The 21,465-nt window shown below is 56.0% G+C and overlaps 1 protein-coding gene across 1 annotated transcript in view; it reads right to left on the bottom strand.

Annotated features, from left to right (window-relative positions):
- Window positions 1–987: 987 nt before the first annotated feature.
- The window catches only part of CDK18 (cyclin dependent kinase 18), a 40,107-nt gene continuing 19,629 nt past the window's right edge, over window positions 988–21,465 (bottom strand). The window contains exons 2-16 of the mRNA XM_074850182.1: window positions 19,646–19,800; window positions 12,842–12,987; window positions 12,354–12,479; window positions 10,253–10,309; window positions 9,892–10,006; window positions 9,650–9,744; window positions 9,478–9,540; window positions 8,965–9,088; window positions 8,767–8,887; window positions 7,942–8,039; window positions 7,487–7,592; window positions 7,226–7,268; window positions 6,629–6,719; window positions 6,235–6,312; window positions 988–5,922 (exon numbers count right to left, since the gene is read on the bottom strand). Coding sequence (XP_074706283.1) covers window positions 5,888–5,922; window positions 6,235–6,312; window positions 6,629–6,719; window positions 7,226–7,268; window positions 7,487–7,592; window positions 7,942–8,039; window positions 8,767–8,887; window positions 8,965–9,088; window positions 9,478–9,540; window positions 9,650–9,744; window positions 9,892–10,006; window positions 10,253–10,309; window positions 12,354–12,479; window positions 12,842–12,987; window positions 19,646–19,769 — 1,422 coding nt within the window. The 5' untranslated portion in view covers window positions 19,770–19,800 and the 3' untranslated portion in view covers window positions 988–5,887. The remainder of the gene's footprint in view (window positions 5,923–6,234; window positions 6,313–6,628; window positions 6,720–7,225; window positions 7,269–7,486; window positions 7,593–7,941; window positions 8,040–8,766; window positions 8,888–8,964; window positions 9,089–9,477; window positions 9,541–9,649; window positions 9,745–9,891; window positions 10,007–10,252; window positions 10,310–12,353; window positions 12,480–12,841; window positions 12,988–19,645; window positions 19,801–21,465) is intronic.

Genomic DNA, 21,465 nt, shown 5'->3' with positions numbered 1-21,465 from the left:
GAGGGCTGGGACTGCTTGGTGACATTGCCCCGGCCCCAGCGCTGGCAGCTGCCACCGCCACCAGACTGGAGGAATGAGAGCGGCAGATGGAGGAACTGGTTTGGCAAACGGCTTGTTACTGGGGATCTGCCCACACCAGTGCCTGAACGTGACTCAGGCAGGCTGGGCGCTGGCTGGGGGTGCAGCCCGGGGAGGGGGATGAAGGGTGCAGCGCCCTTCCCTAAACCAGCTACCCATCGTCTGCGGGCCCACACCATGGCCCTGGCCCCAAAGATCCCACGGGTCCCCCCGTACCCCATCTCTGGCTCTTCCCAGGTCCCCGGACCTGGGCAGTGGTAGTTTCTCTTCAGCACTGATGGGCCAGAGGGCAGGAATATGTGAAGAGGGTTGTTGTGCTGAACAGCTCAGGGAGAGTTTCAGCTGCTAGAGCTGTGGGAAACAGGGCACCCCCGTCCCTTCCCCAGCTCTGCCCTTCAGCTGGTTTGCAACCATGGGCTGGGCATGTCGGCTCTGTGCTTTATTTGCCTGATAGGCTTATGGCAATATTTGTTTAGGGCCTTAGGATCCACACAAGGGACCACAGAAACATTTTCCTATTGTGCACCAAGTTTCTGAAGTCTCGTGTTTCAAGCCCCTGCAAAGGTCAGGTAGTGGGAAATTCCTTTTGTACTAAGTCTGCGTCTGGGAGTTGACTACAGCCAGCCAAAAAGTGCCCCGCTAGCAGGAGTGAAAAATGAAAGGCGTCCTGGAGCTGCAGGGAAAGCAGCTGTGGGGAAAGACTCTGAGGGAGGGCATGAAGATGGCACGGCACGGCACGGGGTCCGGTAGCCTGACCCCCTGCACACCCACCACGGAGCAACACCACTTGGGAGCCTGCCAAGGGACCTGCGTGCCTCAGACATCAGTGCTACCTAACTGAAATTCGAAAACAAAGCGGATCCTTCTCCTACCAAAACAAGAGAAAAAATTATATCCTGTACAAAACTATCCTGTATTCAGTAAAGTTTATTGTCCAATGTTGGCTTTGGAGCGTTCACAATACAACTGTAATATAAGCCTTAGCAATAAAATGAGCACATCCACAAAATAGTCCATGTCACATCTGAAATACAAAAATTGAAATATTCTTATAAAACATTCAGACACAAGATTGATAGATGGATACAATCTTTTATTCTTTTTTTTTTTTTTTTTTTTTGTACCTTTCCATTTATTCCAGAAAAACTTTCTATAAAAAAATCATTGCTTCTTTTGGAATAAATCTTTAAAATCATTTCTTTTAAAATGCATCTTTCATTTGTACAACACTAGTTAAATATATTATTGGTATTCTGCAAATGAATCACACCAGAGAACATTCACAGTATGTGTATCCTGGCCGCTTGGATCTATTTTTCTTGTTGTAGGACAAGCACGATGCTGAGGGTGAGAGAAGGTGATGAAGAAGCCAGAAAGTGGGTTTTATAGTGTTTGTGCCCAGACATCGCTAGTGGGGGGTGCTAAGGGGACATTCAAATGAAGTTTTTACAAGACTCGAGCGTACAGAGACAGGACAGTGGTGCCAGGCCAGGCAGAGGCACAGCTTTGGGCAGGTGAGATCATGCCACTTTTATCCCCAGGGATTTCAGGATCAAGACCTGACGGCCCTGGCAGGACCCGCTCGGCCATCGCTGGCTCCGTGCTCTGCGCACACCCGGGCTCACGTGGCTGCACGACGCCGGATTTACGCAGGTGAAAGCAGAGTTTGGCCACGTAAGGCTGGGCAGGCTCCCACCCCCAGGTCCGGTCCCTTCCCCGTGCCCTGGGGCACCCACACTAAACCTTTTATATTACTCAGTCCAGTGGGTTAGACTCTCTCTAACCTGCCTGCTCCTAGCCTGCTCGGGGAGCTCTGGCTCCTTGTTTTATGCTCGCTTAATTTCTGACTGAAGAGTAGTCATGGGAAAAAAAAAACCAAAACATTTGAGAAGCTTGGGAAAATGGCCTTCTAATTCCTCTTTTTTTTTTTTTTTCATCATGTGTAAGGGAGAGGAAAAAAATCCACTTATTTTGTCCTTAGTCTCCAAGACACAATGTAGTTTTGTTATTTAAAATCTTAACACAGATCTGGCAATGGGTTGGGCCAGGAAAGGCGTGTGCATGTGTGTATAGAGAGAGTGAAATTAAATAGCTCTGCCTGTAAGTTTTATTGTCCCAGAACACAGACCTTGCTTTACACATATACTTACATTTCTTTAACTAGCTATCAGCTGGAGAGATGAAAGAATACAGCCTTTCCTGAGGGCACAGCCAAAACTCCATTTTCCACCAGAACTGGTAAAAAAAAACAAATTGCAAGAAAAATGTCTGGAAGACAAAGCAACAGTTTCCTTTTGTCAAAACTCCTCATCTGCAAGGAGGGCCAGCTACTCCACAAAGCGGTGGATGGGAGAACCCAGGAAACGAAAAAAAAATGCCGGAGAGCCACAGACATTCCCGGCATTTTCATTAGCGCTACTTTAAAAATCCAGCTTGGGAGCTGGCTGGCGCTCCAAGAACTGGGGAAAGCCTGCCCGGGGATGAGCTGCGGGAGCAGGCTGGGGGTGATGCCGACGCAGGGAGCGATGCCATCGGCAGTGGGAGCCCCGCTGCAGATTTCCTCCCCTTGCAGGCAGGGAGGAGCAGGCCCCCGCTCTGCACGGGGCTTTTATAAACTGGGGCAGCCACGGGGTGTTGGTCCTCATAAACCCAGCTGGACCCCGCGGTCCTCGGGGGGACCATAACACCACCCAGGAGATGGAGAAGGGGGATTTGGCTCTGGGTTCTAATCGCTGCCAACCTGCGGCTCCTTTTCTTCGCAGCCAGGAAGGCTTTGGCGGGGAGCGTGCCGTGGGAGATCAGACGCTCGGGGCTCTGCCAGCTGACACGTGCAAGCACAGCACTGTAAATCAAACCTTGCTCAGCGGGGCACCAAATATTTACACACACTATCGCCCTCCGGAATAGGAATCAAATATCCAGTAAATGCAGTGGAACAAAAGGGGTTATCTTAAATTTGGGCTGTTAGTAGCGCGCAGGGCTAATAAATAATAGTGTCTCCTTTAGGGACGATTTGTAGGAGGAAAGGCAAAGGCTACGAAAGAATAAACAGCAGCTAACAGGCCCTTTGTCTTTGCTATCTGATCCCAGGTAAAACAGTCCTGTCTACACAGTCACTGCTAGGTCTTTTCCCCAATGTTTCTCCCCATAGGTGACCTTGACCTTCAGCAGGAATACTCTTATGGAGGGGGGGAGCTGAGACCACACCGATCTGGTCTGGCGTGGTCTGCCTCTGTCCTGCCAGCGTGAAAGCGGGACGGCTCAGCTGGGCACCCTCTGCCCCAGCGAGCTTTATGCCCAAGGCAATCTCAGTGGACGGGGATGGTAACCCCGAGCAAGAAAACTGCACGAAGACAGGTCAAACATGGCCTGAATGGGCTTCCAAGAGCAGGTGGAGGGGGTTCCTGCTCCCCTCCCGGTCCGATCTGTGCTCACAGACCGTGGAGGGGGCTCTGCCCCCCCCAGGCACACCAGCACTCTTTGCCCCGTGTACCTGAAGGTGCTGCCGCAGGGGCAGAGGAGCTGCTGTGAGCGGGTCTGCCTGCCTGCGAGCTGCTAATTCCTGCCGGGAGCTGATTGCCCCGGGAAGTGCGAGTCTGCACCACAGAGCCCTGCCATGCCAAGGAAATTCCTGTGTAAAATGCCTTTGTGAAAGAAAAGATGCGAGTGCGAGAGTTCAGACTTACTCCAGCCAACACCTCCCTTTGTGAACCTCCCGACCGAAAAGCCCCACGCAGCAGGAGCCGGGCGTAGGAGACCGGGCAAAACGCTGCCCCGACACCAGGGTGAAATGCGTCACTGGTGGCTGATGGCGATTCATGCTCTTCCCTATCAAATGGAAACAATTAATGAACTATTCAGCCTGCTGTATGCTGGACACACTGAGAAGGGAACTGAGCAGGGATGGGCAAACCTCAAACAATGCAGACGTCTGGATGCTTGTCTAGGACAAACCCGAATTAACAGCTTTGGTCTGATGGGGGAAGCTCAGAGGGAGCATCGCATCGAGCACTGGCACAAGGAGGAGTTGCCCCAGAAGCTTTGGGGAGCTCCAGGGTCTCCTCATTTATCCTCACGCTTTGTATTTTCTGAGTATCACAGAAGAAATGCTGCACAGCAAAGCAGAAAACAGAGCCCTCACTCCCTGCTCAACGGGGAAACAGCGGCACGGAGAGTTACCGTCCCCTGAGCAATGCCTCCCAGGCTGGGAGCGTGATGGGCTCAGACAGCAGTCCCAGTGCCAGGTGACAGTCACAGCACCTGCCAACTCCAGAATCTCCTGGCCACATCCACGGGCTGGAGGACCGGTGGGCGAGAGGACTAGTCATCCGGGACAGCCGAAAAAAGAATGTGAATATTATACAGTAGAGAGACTTCTTGCAACGCTCACACACTTGAAGACGTTTCAGGCTGTTTGCAGGCTGCGGGGGAGAAATGCAGCAGGGCCTCTTCGCTCGGGATGGATTTGGCACGTTCCTGGAGCGTACGGAGGGGAAAATGCACCAGGAGCAGACCTCAGCCAGCAAAGCACGCTCAGATCTAAGCACGCACCTCAGTCCCGCGGCATCGATCTGAGTCAGGGCTGGTACGATCTGACGCTGGCTACAAACGTAGAGGCCAGGCGACGAGGTTTGAGGGATGATTTGCTTCTCTCCGGGTCTATTTCTGGTCCCCACAGCTGAGCTGTGGGAGGTTTGGCACTTCTCCCCCTTCCTCTGGGTAGAAATGCACTGAGGTGGGTGTGTGCAACACTTTGGTACGGCGAGGCTGCGCGGCTCGGGCTCTGCCACGTCGCGTGGGGCTCAGTGCCGGGACGGGGGGGGAGATGCGCTCCCGAGATGCCGGCTGGGAACCGCGTCCTGCCCCTTGTGACAATGGCAGAGAGGGTGGCGGGCTGGGGGGGTGACAGGCTCAGCGATGACAAAGGGGCTCCTCAATCGGTGCCTGGGAAAGGCTGGCCAAAGGGCTCGGCGCAGCAACGGGAGGCAGCACGGAGCCGATGCTCCTCTGCCTCCACTTCTGTGCAGCCCTCCCCGCAGGTACCTGCACCCTGGGGGGGTACGCCAGCCCTTGCTCTCCGCTCCTGGGGAGCAGCCAGCTGAGCAAATTTGGAAACACAATGGTGGCAAGGAAGGGAGATGCTGGGGGAAGCAATGGGAAGCCCCCTCCTCCCAGCTGCTCCATCCTTGTCAGGATTCAGGTACCAAAGATGAGGAGAGAAAAAGGGGTTGTGTAGGCAAATAAGGGAGGGATGCCCCGGTTTCCGTGCTTCAGGTGCCAGGCTGGGTCATGCCCCTGACTCGTAACGTGGCTGCAGTGTCTCCCCAAGAAATAGGGGGTGCAGAGCAGGTTGTCTGAGCAAAGGTATGTTTTTCAGAAATGCCCACCTGGGCCAAACGCTACGATCCACAGCCCAGCTTTGGCGATAACCACTCTCTGCTCACAAACCCCCCGCCGTGCCCGGCTCCCCACCCTCCACCGAGGGCAGTTCCCTGAGGCAGCACACGATCCTGCGCTCCGGGCGATGCCCAGGGCGGTCCCTCACTAGAGCACCTGCACAGAGGGTGGCAGCTCACATCTCATGGGGACAACATGAAAACAAGAGGGGGAAAAGGCCACAGGTCCATCAAGAGCAGCTGTTAGGGGCTGTGGTTGTGGGGACGGGCCGGGGAGAGCCTGCGGCCACGGGCGCTTCAGCATCGTCCTGCTCGAGTCAGTAATTCTGCGGTGGGTCAGGTGGGAGCGTGTTGCCGTCTCCTTTCTCAGTGCTTTGATCTCCATGGTGACAAGGGGAACACGAGATCCAAGTTTAAAATATACTCTGTCTCCTGTTCTTCCCTCGGGCTGAGGAAGAGAGAGAGAGAGATGGGTCAGAGAGGTCGGACAACAAGCGGCACTTTGCAGCGACGCCGAGCCCTGCGGTGCTCTGGGTTAGAAGGTTAATGAGCCCACGGCAACCACAGGGCACCTAGATGTGACTTTGGTACCACGGCAGGTGACAAGTGAGGACACCCCAGGGGTAACTTGTGGACTAAAGCAGGGAACAGGAACCAGGTTTGGCTTTTTCCTACGTGGGACCCACTGATAGTAACCCCAGCGCCAGCGTGGTCTGTGGCACCACCTGGGAGAGGTCAGTGTGATTTTCCCCAGCCCTACCTGACTGCTGGAAGGCTGAGCCTCGGTAGCCAGGGTCCTTCTGAAGCTGGATCTCTTTCAGGGAGAAGATGGAGACGTCTAGGCAGAGGGGGCAGAGAGAGAGGGGTCAGCCCAGCTGGCTGAGCCGGCAGCGGTTGCAAACCCGGAGCCAGGAGGGACAGCACTGCACCTCGCCAGAGCTTTTCTCTCACACTCCTACTCCTACTCTACACTGTCCTACCCAAACTGTTTCTTGCTCTCACAGCCACCAAGCTCCCACCCCTCCCTGCTCCAGGAGCACCTCTGAGTGAGCAAAGACAAGAGGCCTCTGAAGAGACCTGGCTGCAAGCCATCACCCTCTGCAGAGCAGCTCTTTGCTCCACATCCCCCAGGCAAGAGGTCAGGGTGCACTTACTGTCAGGCAGGAGGTGCACCCGCTCTCCCAGGCTCTTGAAGTAAGCGTGCCGCAGGGCTGCCTCCGCCGAAATCCGGCCTTTGGCTTCGTACTGCACAAAGCCCCAGAGAAAGGCAATTACAATCAGTCTGCGCGTGCCAGACGGCGTTCAGCGGGCCCAGAGGCCCCGTACGGGGTGTGGGTGCATCCCTGCACCTCCGCACACGTAAGCGCCCAAGCGATTTCATGTGCTGCGGGGGTGACAGTGTGCCCAAACGCGGTGCACACCGCGGGGTGTGCCAGCAATTCCCAGTGCCATTTGCGTGGGCACAAGGCACAGCACACGCTGTGTGACCGCAGGAGTGCACCGGACCTTATGGATCATCAGGTTTGTGTCCTTTCACTTGTGTGTGAGAGGACACAGGGTGAAGGATGGTTCACCGTCCTTAATGGGAGGTGGTTTGGGACAGCATCTACAAGGCTATAGCTGCAGGGCTGTGGCTTATTCTGCAGGCACAGCTCCCCTCCTGCCTGGTTCCACACCAGTGTGAGGGCAGGCAGAGTACCTTCACTTCAGCAAATCCCTTTGCCATCCACCTGGACTGCTCTACCACTCACCAGGAGGAGGTTCATCAGCAAGTCAATGCCTTCGGAGTCCAGCCTGAGAGAAGGAGGAAAGAAAAAAACGGAGCATTATTGCACCCAGAAGATGTTGCAGCCGTCCATGCAAAGGCCAAGTGGCAGCTGGGACCTCCAGTGCACAGCTGCATTCAGAAGCTGCCAGCACCACGAGGAGAAAATGAAATCGGTGTCCCCAGGCTCCCCTTTACAACCAGCGCAAGCCCACCATGACTTATGTGTCCCTGCTCGAGGAGGTACCTTGGGGCATGATTTATTAACGCCTGGGCTCGGTACTGCGTGAAATTGTAAGCCTTAAACTCCTCGTTGGATGTTATTCCAGGCCAGGTGTCTTCTGTTGGGGTTCCTGGGAGGGAGAGAGAGGGAAGCCTGTCATGCTCGTTTGGCGCAGAGAGAAGAGCCTCCCACGTGCGTGTGTCCGTCCTGCCCAGGACAGAGGGCACGGATTTCCCCAGCGGGCTGGGATTTGCCTGCGCATCCCACGGGGCAGCCGCGGGGGAGCTCCTCACCCTCGCACCTCTGCTACCTGCATGCCTGGAGGGGGGCTGCAGGCAGCCCCTGCCCACGCCTGCCCACACCACTGCAAGGCTTTGCCAGCCAGGCTCCCTCCAGGCGCCCGAGGCTGCGCTTTGCCACCGCTCCTGCAGTCAGGCACTGCCCTCGCGTGGGGATCTGGGAGACAGCAGAAGACTCACCCAGCAGCCTGAAGATCAAATGCAGCTCCTCCTTCACCGTGGAGCCGGGGAACATGGGCCGGCCGGTGACCATCTCGTAGTGGATGCATCCAACACCCCTAGAACAGCAGCAGAGGATACTCTGGGATTAGGGAACTGGGCGGGGGTTTAGTCTGGAGAAGAGGAGGCTGAGGGGAGACCTCATGGCCCTCTCCAACTCCCTGAAAGGAGGGTGCAGAGAGGGGGGATGAGTCTCTTGACCCAAGGAACAAGCGCCAGGCCAAGAGGGAATGGCCTCAAGCTGCGCCAGGGCAGGGTCAGACTGGCTCTTAGGAAGGATTTCTTTGCAGAAGGGGCTGTTGGGCGTTGGAATGGGCTGCCCAGGGCAGGGGGGGAGTCCCCATCCCTGGAGGGGTTGAAGAGTCAGGTTGACCCAGTGCTGAGGGAGCTGGTGGAGTTGGGAATGGTCAGGGTGAGGTTCATGGTTGGACTGGAGGAGCTTCAAGGGCTTTTCCAACCGAGATGATTCTGTGATTCTGTAGCAAAGGAGACGCCCTGTGGACACCCCACCACCCCTTGGCCAGGGCTGAGGTTTCTGGAGAGGGAAAGGAGCTCCAGGAGCTGTATCCCCTCTCTGCTACAGGTAACCACTCACCCCTGATGTGGGCAGCATCCTCCAAAGACCCTGAGCCCCAGGGGAGACAGAAGAGAGCTCTGGGAGAGCCCACCACCCTCTGGTGTAACCAACGCTGTGGGCATGTACGGTGCTGCACTGGCAGACAGATGGAAACGCCCAACCCACCGTCTCGGAGACCCCGGGAAGCTCACTTTGGAGCTGTGGCTCACCACATGTCGATGGGTGTGGAATACTCGGTAGATCCCAGCAGGACGTCGGGGGGCCGGTACCACAGCGTGACCACTTCATTGGAATACGTTTTCGTAGGGACTGACTTGGCTCTGGCTAGTCCTGAGGACGAAAGGGATGGGCATCAAGGAGCTGCACCTTCTCGCAATGCCGCATCCTCCCCAGAGAGATCCACCTACCGAAGTCAGCCAGCTTGAGCTCTCCTCTCTCGTTGATGAGCAGGTTCTGGGGTTTGAGGTCTCGGTGCAGGATCTTTCTCCCGTGACAGTAAGCCAGACCACGCAGCAGCTGGAACATGAAGATCTGTGGGGAGGAGAAGGGGCTGGCATTTAGCACTGGGTCACGGGCACCAGAAATGAGCCTGTCTCAGGGGCTCTCAACTTCACAGCCAGGAAAGCCCCCTGGAAGCTGGCCTGGGGTGAGACGCACTGTAGACAAGTTCAGGCTCATCACCAGCAACCCAGAAAAGGGGCTGAACAAAGTCTGCATGGACAGTAATTTCATTTAGGGTGGCAGTGACTTGAGAAAAGCTGGTAGAGCATCAGAGCAGGCTGAAAAAGGTCAACGAAGAGTCAGAAAGCTGAACTGAAGAGAGAAGGGGTATCCAGCCTCACCCAACCCTGCAACACCCTGGACTGCCCTCGGGGTGAGCTCCCTGCAGGCGGGGAGGGGCGGGGGCAGCACCACCTTACCTTCACGTTGTGCACACTCATGAGGTTCCCACAGTTATCGAGGTACTGTTTGAGGTCGTTGTCCTGCAACGGGGAGCACACGTCAGCCTGTCCTGCCCTCGGTCCCCACCACCCACCTGCAGAAAGGCAGCTGTCCTCACCGTTCCCACAGAAAGGCCCCCCCAAAACCCACCAGGTACTCAAAGACGAGGGTGAGGGAGCGCTCTGTGTGGATGATGTCGTGCAGGGTGACGATGTTGGCGTGTTTCAGGTTCTTCAGCAGCGACACTGCAAGGAGAGGAGACGGTTGGGGCAGCAGGACCTGGGGCTGCCCTCCGTGTGACCGCAGGTATCCGTGTCCTCCTGCACCACCCGACCCAAATCCCAGCATCGCTCAGGAAGTTTGTGATGGGGAAAAGCCCCTCCTGCCCTCACCTTCCCGTATGGCCGTGCACGGTGCCCCTTCCTCGTGCTCCAGGCGGATTTCCTTCAGGGCAACGAGGTTTTCGGTCAGCTTGCTGCGGCCCTTGAAGACAGTGGCATAAGTGCCCTGGGTGGGGAGAGAGAAAATACAAGCCATGCAGACCATTTACTGGTGTGGCACAACACTGATACACTCCATAACATTTGGAGGAAGGATCATTTGAAGCTACAGGGCCAAGTCTGAAATCCACAGAAAGACTTGGTCTACACATTGCTAGATATTGAAGAAATTTTGCTACAGTCTGCCCTTTGCACTTCAAGCTGCCCTTCTAACTTAATTTAAATCCTTACAGGGGTTTCATAGTCTACTCACCTCTCCCAGTTTGTCCAGTTTAACATAGGTTTCCAGCTTCCCAAACCCAATATCTGACTGTAAGAGAGAAAGGAAAACATCACTGGGAGGGATCTCATCCAGGGATGACTTCACCTCTGGGGGGAAGGTCGAGGACACTGGACAGTAACAGCTTTGGGGGCAGATCAGTCAAGGCAGGTGTTTGCATGCAGAAGCCCAGCTGATCTAATACATAAAGTCCATTACTTTCCTGGAGAAGCCGTGCAGGCGACCAGGCAATCAATCCATCAGAAAACCTTACAACCTCAAGCAGAGCCTGCCCGGCTGCCCCTTCCTGCTGCCAGCCCTGCAGTGCCCTCTCCTCTCACCCACCACCCCGACACAGGCCGAGTCGGACAGGAGCTGGGCTTTGCAGAGAGCCGATGCCCTCTCTGTGGGAGAAGTCTCGTGGGATCCTGGCCCAGCTCTTTTCTCGAGTGCTTCCCGACGTCCTGGTCTTTGCTGTGACTCCAGTCATTTCTCTGCCTGCTCTTCAAATCAAGCATGAAAGGGACATTTCCCCATTTGGAACAGTAACTCTTTAACACATTGCTGAGACCTGCTCTCGTGTGCCCAGTGAGAGAAGGGCAACCCCTGCACGGCCACAGATTTAGGTGTCACTCCTAGCAGAGCCCTGAAATTGTTCTGTGGGGACAGAGACACCCCCTCAGTTAGTTTGGATGATCTGTGCGCCAGCACAGAGGATGGTTGCCAGCACAACAGGGCCCAAGGCCCAGGGCCAATCTTTGCTCCTTAAGCTTAATAAACCAGTGTAAATCTCCCACGAAATATGTTTGCATCGGTGTAGCCCCCAGGCCAGCAGCCAGCTCTGACTCCAGCCCAGCGAGAGGCTCCCCCCAACCACCCCAACCCAGCTCCTGCGATGCCGCTCGCCCTCCGCAGATGGAGCTGGATGGAGAGCTCGCAGTCAGCAGGTAAAGACACGGGCTGTGCAGGGAAAGGGTCCTGGGGGGAGGCCCTGAAGGAGCCCCCCGCACTGTGCCCAGGGCTCTGCCTGGAGAAACAGCAGCCCCAGGTCTGGGTGCTCTTGCAGCCCCTCCCTGCCCTCCAGATCTGTCCCACGGGGAGGCTTTTTCCTTGCCCCAGACACTGACCACACCACCAAGCTCTCACACGCTGCCACACGCAGCAGGGAAGCTGCTTTCTTGCTCACGCAGGCTGGATTTGGATCGGCAAATCCCAGCGGAACACAGTGGGTTTTTTTACTCCATTTTGGCTTCCCCAAACCTTCTGTGTACTCTGGGAACAGATGTGTCCTGAGCAGGGAAATGTGGCTGCTGCTCTCTGAGGTGCTGTACACCCCCAGAGCCATACTGTGAGGTCTGCAGGAGCGTGCCTTATTCATGGTGGGGACCATGAATATTAACAGCACATTGCTCTGGCTGTGTCTGTTTTATTGATTAGGCAGAACAGGCAGGTAAATGCAAGCTCTCCTGGCCTCCTGCCTCCCCTTGAACAGGCACGCCAGAGCTGAAGACACCTGCTGAAACCTCGCTGTTGTATCTGCGTAGCACTGAGCACTCCTGGGCAGCAGGACACGTGCTTGCACATTTGTAAACAGGGCACCGGGTTTTTCCTCCTACATGTGCTGATGCTCTGCAGTAAAGAAACTGAAACGCCAACACTAATGCAAAGTCTAATGCATTATTTATCAGCATTTGCATTTCAACTAGCAGAGGCTCCAGCGCTTGCTAAACCACAGGAGGCTTTCCACCCCCTCTCCTCTGGAAGGAGCCAGGCCAAGAGGAAAGTCAGGTATGAGGTGAGTGAAGGAATGGGCAGGCCTGGGGATTTGCACAGCAGTATGCAGATGTGCATAGGAAGAGATGCAGATGTGCACGGTGGGGGGAATGTGTGCTGCTGGGAGTGGGCAGAAAGGGATCTGCACAAGCAGGGGAAGGGGATGTGCATCTCCACGACACAGGGGGACAAGGGAGCTGGCACAGCAGGGCATGGCTGCATGGGTGGGTGACAATCAGCAGATGCATCTGCTGCAGGGGACTTGTATGCACGAAGCAAGATGCTGGGCCCAGCCCTGCTTGCTCTGCACGATAAGACTTACGAGGGAAGCCCGTCGGGACATCCTGCTGAGGGGCTTGGGGAACTCCGGGCTCTCCATCTGCAGCTTCTGCAAGAACTCGGGGGGCAGGCGGATGTCCATGGGCAGGGAGAGACGTTTGCTGACATCCTGCGGAGAGGGCCAGAAGAGCGGGGGATGAAAGCGTCTGATGAAAGGAGGCCTGTGAGGAGACGTTCAAGGGGAAGTGCTCTCTAACCAGAGCTGGTATTAACGGTGAAGCAATGCGGGCAGCATCTGTGGGACCCTTAGTCAAAGGAAAAGGGAAGGTGTGTGTGCACACGTGTGCATGGGGACGTGTGCTGGGCTTTGTCATGGCAGTCATGCTGAGAGCACCCAAGAGGATGTCAGGGCTCGTGTCTGAGACTGCCAGGTCCACCCGAATCAAGCACCGGCTCCTCCAGCCAGCAGGCAGGTGACAACCAGAACTTGCCACGTCCCTCCTGCCCGCTCCAGCCCACAGCAGTACTTGCCTCCATGGAGAAGCGGCGCTGGTTGTTGTTGCGGTAGCGCACGGCCATCGGAGACTGGCCTTCCCCCTCGGAGGGGGAGAGGGGGCTGGTGTCTGCTCGGAAGTCCCTGCCCAGGTGTCCCAGTTGCAGGTGCCCTTGAGCCAGGTCTGAGGAGAAAGAGAAAGGGAGTGAGCTGCTGGAGGGGTAGCAGAAGTGCCAAGGCCCAAGGCACTTGCTTTGGAAGAAAAGACAGTGAGAGCAGGGGGGTCCAGAGATGCCTGGGGCTGTGGGAAATCTTCCTTCTCTCTATCCAGGAGGCAGAGGGAATACCTGCTTTTTGCTCCAGACTCCTGGTGCATTGCCACCCGCACAGCTCTGCTCAGCAGCCCCCCCAACGCGCCCTCATGCAGCCCCCTGAAATGAGGGGGTGGACAGGGAGGGGGATGCAGAGGAGGAACTGCTTCACACCCAAACCTCCCACGTCCCAGTCCAGTGCTCAACCCGCCAGGCAGCACTGCCGAGCAGCTCACCCCTCTGCAGCAGCACCACGGGGTTTCACACGGGTGAGCATTCCTCTGAACTTCCCAGCCTTATCTCCACTAATGTCCCATTAGACAAAACACGATTTGCACTTTAGGAACACCTAGGCGCCTGGCCGTGGCTCTGGATCCCTCTGTGCTAGGTCTGTACAAAAGCAAAACAGAAAGAGAGCCCTGTCCCTGGGGAGCTTACAAACACACGTACCTCATCTGCCTCAGGAACCACCAAAACTAACAGACATCGGGGTGCTTTCCTCCACGGATGTGACCGTTTCTCAAAAGGTGTTTGGGATTAAAGGCTGCAGAGTCGCTTACTGCAAAACAAAACACTCCAGGCTTTCCTGCCCCAACCTGCTGCACTTAGCCAAACGCGTAGTCCTGAGAAGCACAAAAGCTCTCTTGAAAACTAAAGCGGCTCAGAAAAATAACTCTTCTCTCGGGAGCCCAGGTGTGAAGCCTCACTGAGCCCAAGAAACCCTGAGAAATCAGAACAAAATAAGCCATTGAGCTCCCTCTGGTCTCCAGTTTGAGGCTTGCACCTCCTCACTCTCTAATTAACAACTGGTTGGTAGGAGTAGTTTGGCACGCACAGACCTGGGCAGCAGCACAGCAAAACACTGACAAGTTCAACGCAGGTCGCCTGGACCCCAGCGAAGTGGATTCCCCCGATTCACATGGATGCTGTTTCCACGGAGCCGTTCAGAAGGAGGCAGCGCTAACTGGGTGTGCTGGGAGAGAGGAGAACCACCTCCCCAAGGGAAGGATGCATCTCCCTCTGAACAGGTGTGGGGCCGAGCAGGGATGACCGCTTTGTCCCCTTGCCGGTGGCCACACAGCTCTCACCCTTCTTGTCTAAACTTTGCAGCTACGCTCCAAGTTAGCAAGGCCTGCAGGGTCCAGGGGCCCTGCCATAAAGCACCGGAGTCCTCCATGCATCCAGACACCCTGCAGTTATTTCCACAGAGCAAGGAGGAACACTGCAGGAGGGAACCCCCCAAGGAGGACCTGTGATGCCCCAGGCTGAGCCACTGAGCCCTGCCCCTTGCCAAGCCCTTTTCCCTGAGCTGCACAGAGATGATCCCCTGCTCTGCCTAACACAGATTTCTGCACACCCATCCCCGTGTGCTCCGGCAGCCAGCGATGATCTCATTGCTGAAGACTGGAGAGGCAGGGCTGGCTTTCACGGGGTGGTGAGCAGGGCTGGGACCTGGCTGCAGTTTGCTCATCTGATGGATGAGAGGTGGCAGGCAAGTGACCTGGGAAAAGATGCGGTTTCATGCCATGGTCACTGGGGGACCAGGGGACCCGTGAGCTAAGGGACACGGGGTGTCCTCGATGGACAGCCTGCACCCAAGGGATGGGCTCAGCCCACACCACCGGGCTCGGGAGCATCTGAAACCGTGCCAGGAGTTTTTGGGCAGACAGGCAAGAACAAGGCACAGAGTCACCCCTTCTCCCAGGACCGCTGCGGGACTCTGGTCCCTGTCCCTTTCTGGCCATCTGTTTGTGCAGGAACAGTGAGGAAACGTACCCCGAATTAACCACAGGTATGACATCAACGTGGATCAATTAAACTGGATCAAATCTTTTTAACTTTCTCACTTCCTAAGCAAATTATCTGGAAAAAAACCCAGAGCCATTTAAAATCTGACTGAACGGAGATCAACTAATCCACTTTAAATGATAGTTTGGGTGAATTTGTGCCGGTTCCCATAGGTAAATGTGCCCAAAGTCCTGCAGCCTGCTCTGAAAGGTGCAGACCAGCAGCACTGTCTCTCTGAACCAGCAACACACCAGGTAGATTAGTGTCAACCTCTCATCTACAAGAGCATCAGATGTAAGGCCAGAGGTAAAGCGACAACCTGGACATTGTAGCGCTTGCAAAGGGGAACGGGATACACCAAAGATGTGAACTACCACAGGATGGGAAAAGCACGTGAAAATACACAGAAGACTTGCAGAGAGGAGGGAAAAGGTGTTTTGGCTGCCCTGAGGCCAGTAAGGGCCCAGTCCATCCTGTGCTGTCACAAGGTGCCCACAGCACCCGGAGATACCGGGTCCCGCAGAGATGCTCTCGCAGGGCTGAGGTTGCCCCCGGGCTTGGAGGATCTTGCTGGGTGCTCATGGGAGGAGACGTGAAGCTGTGGGCGTGCAAACGTGAGGGCCTGTTTGATTCTGCTCGGTATTTCATGTGGATTACGGTGAGCCCTGACACTCTGCAAATAATGAGGCTGCATGGGATATCAAAGCAAATTAAAGTGAGACCGCAGACACGACGGCTGCCTTTGACGAGCCTCCTGCCTTTTTTTATAAATATATTTAAACATTGCCTCTGCCAAAACAAGCTTTGATGTCCCAAGGAAAGGGGCCAGAACCCTTCACTGCCTGCCTGACTTATAACTTTTAATTACTTTGCTAAGTGTGAACTCTCCTCTCAAAGCTCTGTTACGCTCACGAGGCAGGGCTACACTCAGATCTTGGATTATTCATCCTCCTTCCTCTCCCTCCTCATCACTTCTTTGTGGCCCTGCACTCCAAAGGCCAGATCTGGCACTGATTTCTGCCATCCCTAACTGGGAGTTACACAGGCTTTGCAGCCCAAATACTGAGATATTTGGCCCTGGAGGACAGAGCGGGTAGTAGCTGTTTTGGGGCAAAGCCTTGGCATGGGTACGAGCTGCTGCTGAATGCCACCAGCTCTTATCAAAGCAAACGGGAGACAGCAAGACCTGATAGCTCTGAAAATCTGGAGTATGGAGAGCAATGGGTGACTGGGGAAGCCCAGGAGGAAAGGAAGGAGCCTCCCTGCCTACAGCCTTAATGTGAGGCTGGAGCAGCCGTGGAGAAGTTTCCCCATCTCCGAGGATGTGGAGATGGTGCTGGTCTTTGTCAAAGGTATCGGATATTGCAGAGCCCAGCCTGGGCTCTCCTTATCCCAGGGGCTGTCTTCCACCTCTGCTCCTGCAGCCGAGCAGCTGCCACGGCCGAGGAAAGGCTGTGCTGCCCGGGAAGGGATGCACGCAGGGTGGAGGGACATCGGACCCCCCGAGGCAGCCTGCAAGGAAGTTGGGCTCTGACCACAGGCACCCCCTCTCCCCTCTGCATTGTCAGACTCCGCCAAGGTGACATTGCCTGTGATGGGATGTGTCCAGGCTGGAAAGCTGTTTGTTTTTCCATTTGCCAGCTCTGCTTCTCTCAGGCCTTGTTTTATCAGCCTCTGTGGGTGAGGTCATGAGAATTACGGGATGGAGAGGACAGAGCTGGGGATTTCCCACCACACCACCAACAGACGAGGCAGGTTTCTACCCACGAGAAGGCCTTGCCTTGTCCTGTTGCCAGAGTCAGAGCAGCTCTGCACACGCTTGTGGAGCATCTACTGAAAATGTCTTCTGGCCTCTGCATCACCCTCCTCCCCAAGGACAGGCGAGGCACTCACAGCCACCAAAGTGTAAGATTTGCAGCCTGCCATGACCTGTGAATGCTGATAACCTGTGATTTCTGATGCTGGAGGGAAAATAAAAACTGCAAGCAATTCCCCGAGGAGCTGTGTGAGGTGATGAAAGAAGAAATGATGTGCTGATCTCTGCTGTGATTAGCACTCTTTTCTGGAGCCAGTGATCACAATGCCTGAACTCTCACGGGTCATCTGCTCTCCAGGAGAGAAAAGACCACTGCAGGCAAGGCTGCCTGCCATGCAGACTGCAGAAACAGCCCCAGGGGCACATCTGGAGATCCTGAGCAAGGGAGGTGAAACCCGAAGCAAAGCTGTTTCATGGGGAAGAGGAGCAGCACAAAAGTGACTGCCGTGGCTCTAGTCTCAGCCTCTGCTTTCTGCACAACTGTAGCATTTTGCCTCTCTGCACTTTGATTTCTCCATCTGTAAAAGGGAGGAGACCAACACCCCAAAGAGAGCTAAAGTCAGAGCCCTCTCCAGCCCAGGCAGCTGCCACGAGGTCCAAACCTCACCACCCAACCCTGCAAAAGAGCAACTTGCACATGAACCCCCTTCTCATCCCCTCCAGCACCACCGAAACGCTCCTGTCCCCCTACACCTCTGCAGCACCGTGCTCCCACGCCATGCCCGAACGCCTCCTCACCCTGGGGTGCTGGGGCTCGTGCCCCCCTGCTCCGTCCCCCTCCACCTTCTCTCTGCTGAGCCCCTGACAAGTCTTCTTGGCACAGGGCTTGTGGGCAAAGAGCTCCCAGCCAGGGGGGGTTTATTAAACGGCCGAAGAGATGCCTCAGACAAATGTGGTTGTCAGGGCTCTTCATAAACAGCCGCCGCAGCCTGCGGGAGATGGAGATTAAGGGCACTGTGGAGGTGACTTCTCGGGGTTGTTTACAATCCTCAAGGGAAACTTAATCAAGAGATCTCGGGCAGGAGGGAGCAGGCTCGGGGTGGTGGGTACGGCGGGGACAGCGCGTTTTGCCTGTCCGGCGTGGGAGAGGGCTCGGGTGCAAGCTGGGAACCGTGCGCCGGGGAGCGGCGGGACCAGGGAGGGGAAGCTGGGGCAGGGGGCCAGGATGTGCCGCATCCAGGACGTACTGGCTGGTGGGGGCTGGCACTGGGGCATCTCGCAGCAGCCCATGAGGAGCTGTACCCCCCAGGGTGGTGCTGGCAGACCCCGAGCCCCTGATGCATCCCCAGGTCCAGGCAGGACAATCTCCTAATCATACCACAGCACAGTCTAGTACTGGTCCAGCCTCCACCCACGGGGTCGGGAACACCCTCGGTCCTGGCCCCAGGCTCAGTCTGCTCTGACTTTGCTCTTATTCTCTCCTGGCTACCTCAGGATCGAGACTAAAAGCTGGGCAGGGAGGAGGGGGGGATAGGCAGATGCTGCTTGCACTGGTTTGCCATTCAAGGGCAAAGGAAGAACCGTGACTGAGGCTTCATTAAAGCAGAAGAACGGGGAAATCGCCTCTCCGACAAAGCCTCGGTTTGCACGGTGGAGATAACAAGCCCTGGCTCAGACATCCCAGAGCAGAGGTCCCCCAAGGAAGGCAACATCAGGAGCAGCTGTCAGCGCCCTTAGCCTTGCACCATTTTATCCCCACAGCTTCTGCACATCTAATTAAGGGCTCAAGTCTAATTATAGCCCTCACTGGTTGCTAGGGTGTGAGGGGCGGGGTGTGTGTGTAGGAGCAGGGACGGAGGTGGCGAAGAGATGCTGTTCAGGGGAGCCTGGGTGGCTGGAGGGGTAAAGAAGAGCATCAGGAGCTGCAAGAGTGAGGAAAGCCAGCTCTAAATTAGGTTACTGCATCTCTTCTTTCAAGCAGGTTAGCTGGCAAAGAGATGGTTCCTCCCTGCTGAGGCAGATGTGAGTGCCAGGCAATTACATCATGGCCTAGCCCCTGCTTGCAGCAAAAGTTTCTAGAAATTGTGGCTCCAGGGTGAGGGGAAAAAGAGTTCGAACATGACCTGAGTGGAGCTGAGGGCACCAACACATGAACGGGCTGGCCTGTGGCAAAGCGAGTTGTTTTGGGAGGAGGCAGCAGCAAACGCGTGACAGGATCGCCAGGAGCGGGTCAGCCTTGCACCCGCAGCAGCGAATTTACCCCTGGATGCATCAAGTCTAACTTTATCAGGTTCCCAAACGCCTGCCTGACAGCAGCTCTGCCTGCTTGTCCGTGCAGGGCCGGGAGCTGCTCCCGGTTTATGCCCCCAGCGTCGCCTCTCCCTGGATATGCCCATAGCGCAGACAGCAGGGCTTGCCCCAGCCTGCCGGAGGCAGCTGCTCTGTTTGCAGAAGGGATGTGCCCTGTTCTGCTCATGGAGGCGTTAACCCTAAACCTCCCGGCTCCCTGGGACCTTGAAAACTGCGCCCCAGGAGAAGGCAGCGGGTCCAGCAGGAAGGGACGGTTCAGCGAGCCCCAGATGCTCCCCAGAGCAGAGCGAGCTGCCCCTTTGGCTTCAGCCTGTAGCCCTGGGGAGGGCTCAAACACCGCTGTCACTTTTGGGCAGGAGGAGATCCCACACTTTCCCACCCTACCTTAACCACAGATGTGTCATTCCTCTCCGTTTTGTGCAAATACCTTTCCCTCCTCTAAGGCTTTCCTTATGCAAGTATAAATCTCTCTTCAGAGCAAATTTAATGACAAGGTGTTATTAATCCTGCTGGATAGATGGGGGAAGCAACACAGGCAAAGGGGCAGTAACTTTCCACTCATCAACCCACCCAGAGAAAGGCCGGGGGGGCTGGAGTGGAGATGCTTGGCGGCAGTTCTGACCCCAGATACTCCTGACCAGCCCCAGCACCGCGGTGGGGGCCCGGGGGCTCCTTACCTTCATTCCTGCGGTTGTTGAGCTGGTTGAACTGCTCTGTGAACTCCGTCAGTGACTCCTCGATGGTCTCTGTCCGAGGAACTGAGAGGGAAAACCTCCTCTTGAAGTTTTTCATCTTGTTCATTTTACCTTGTGCTGCGAGGGACAGCAGAGCCCTGCGGGGAAGGGGAAGAGAGCAGACTGAGAGGGCTGGATGGGCACAGGACAGCCCCCCCAGCCCCCCAGCTCTTTGGGGCTGGCAGCACCCTGACCCGAATTTCCCCAGAGGGGTTCCTGGGGATTGCTGCTGTGTCAGAGCAAAAGAGGAGCCCATGTCACCAGGGGAACCCAGTTCCTCATGTCTTTAAGAGCTGACTGTGGCCAAGAGGTGCAGGGGGCTTTTTCTGAGCGAGTTATCAGAGATGAGCCCAGGGCAGGGCTGTGCACAATCAGTCACAAGTACCAAGACAGGCTGCGCCTTGCAGCATCCTTGGAAACTCCAGAAACAGGGAAAAGCAGGGGAGAAATAGAAGCAAAGCAAGAAAGATTAAACAGTGATGGAAAAGATTCAATACCACACTCCTCCCTGGACAAGGAGGAACCTCCCTCCTGGCAATTTGCTCTCTGCTTTGCCCTCAGAAGAAAGACTACCTGAGCCCACAGCAAAATGCTGAGTGGGGCCAGTAGCAGCCGCGGGGATCCCCAAGAGCCACAGCAAGGGGCGATGCTTCAAGCTCACAAGCTCTTGAATGACTCATCCTGTGCGGGCATTAGAATCGCCTTAGCTGGGGATCTGATTAAAGCAGTAAAACCCTTAAAGGAAGGAAACCCTCAAGGGGCACACGGCGAAGCGTGCTGAGTCTGAGCAGCCACACGAGCAGGCTGAGGGAGCTCACTCTGGGTGTCTCGGAGCCACATGCCACTTTGCCTTGCCTACTTTGGCTCTTGCCAGTCCCGTCTGTAGCTCAGCAGCGCAGATGGGACCCGGCTGCACGAGCTGTCTGGGCACGGCTTGGCCTTTAGCACCAGCCCCACTGCACGCGGGCGTAATTCTTCCTGCCAAGCACAGACCTAGCAAACAGCCGACGCTCCCTGCTCCCTGGGTGTGCAGACACCAGCGGCTCACCCAGAACCAGCCACAGCTCTGCCCATCCCAGTCCTGGGCTCACGGAGGTTTGGGTCTATCCCTCTCCCCTTCCCAATCTGACGAGCGTAGGGCTGCTCCTCTACCAACCTTTATCGTCTCGACCCTCTAACCTGTCTGGCGGGGGATTTTCCATTAACAGCACTGGGCTCCTTTAATGCTACTCTCACCCGCCAGCCCAAGGAGGGATCTGAAGGGGAAAATCATCCCTTGGTACCAAACAGGCACCAAAAGCTCCACAGAGCAGCTCATTCCCACACCGACACACACATCCCACCACGTGACTTCTCCTGCATCCCTGGAGCAGGTCGGCCCCCCTACTCCTGGGTGTCCCTCTGAGCAGCCCTCCTCCCTGGCTCTCCCCACTCCCTCCCAGCCCCCTCCGGGGCTTATCAGCACAAACAAACGGTGATCACATTCCAGACTGATGCGAACAGACACAGCATCCGGGAGCTAATGCATCGCGTCGCCAGGGCAACGGGAACACTTGGGTTGACATGCCTGCATCTGAAAGCTTAAAAGATTATCCGTCAGCAATATAAACACTCCGTTTGGGTGTCTGCCAGGCTCTGCTGTGAGGCATGGCACCCTGCTGTGGGTGCAATCCCCTGAAAATCCCTGGGGTTCACCTGAATGCTGGGGACTCACACCCCTCAGCCATCCCCACTCAGCTCCCACCTTTAATGCTGCAAAACCC

This window comes from Strix aluco, chromosome 25, assembly GCF_031877795.1.
Source record: "Strix aluco isolate bStrAlu1 chromosome 25, bStrAlu1.hap1, whole genome shotgun sequence".
NCBI classification, from domain to species: domain Eukaryota; kingdom Metazoa; phylum Chordata; class Aves; order Strigiformes; family Strigidae; genus Strix; species Strix aluco.
This window is presented reverse-complemented; position numbering and strand designations above follow the sequence as displayed.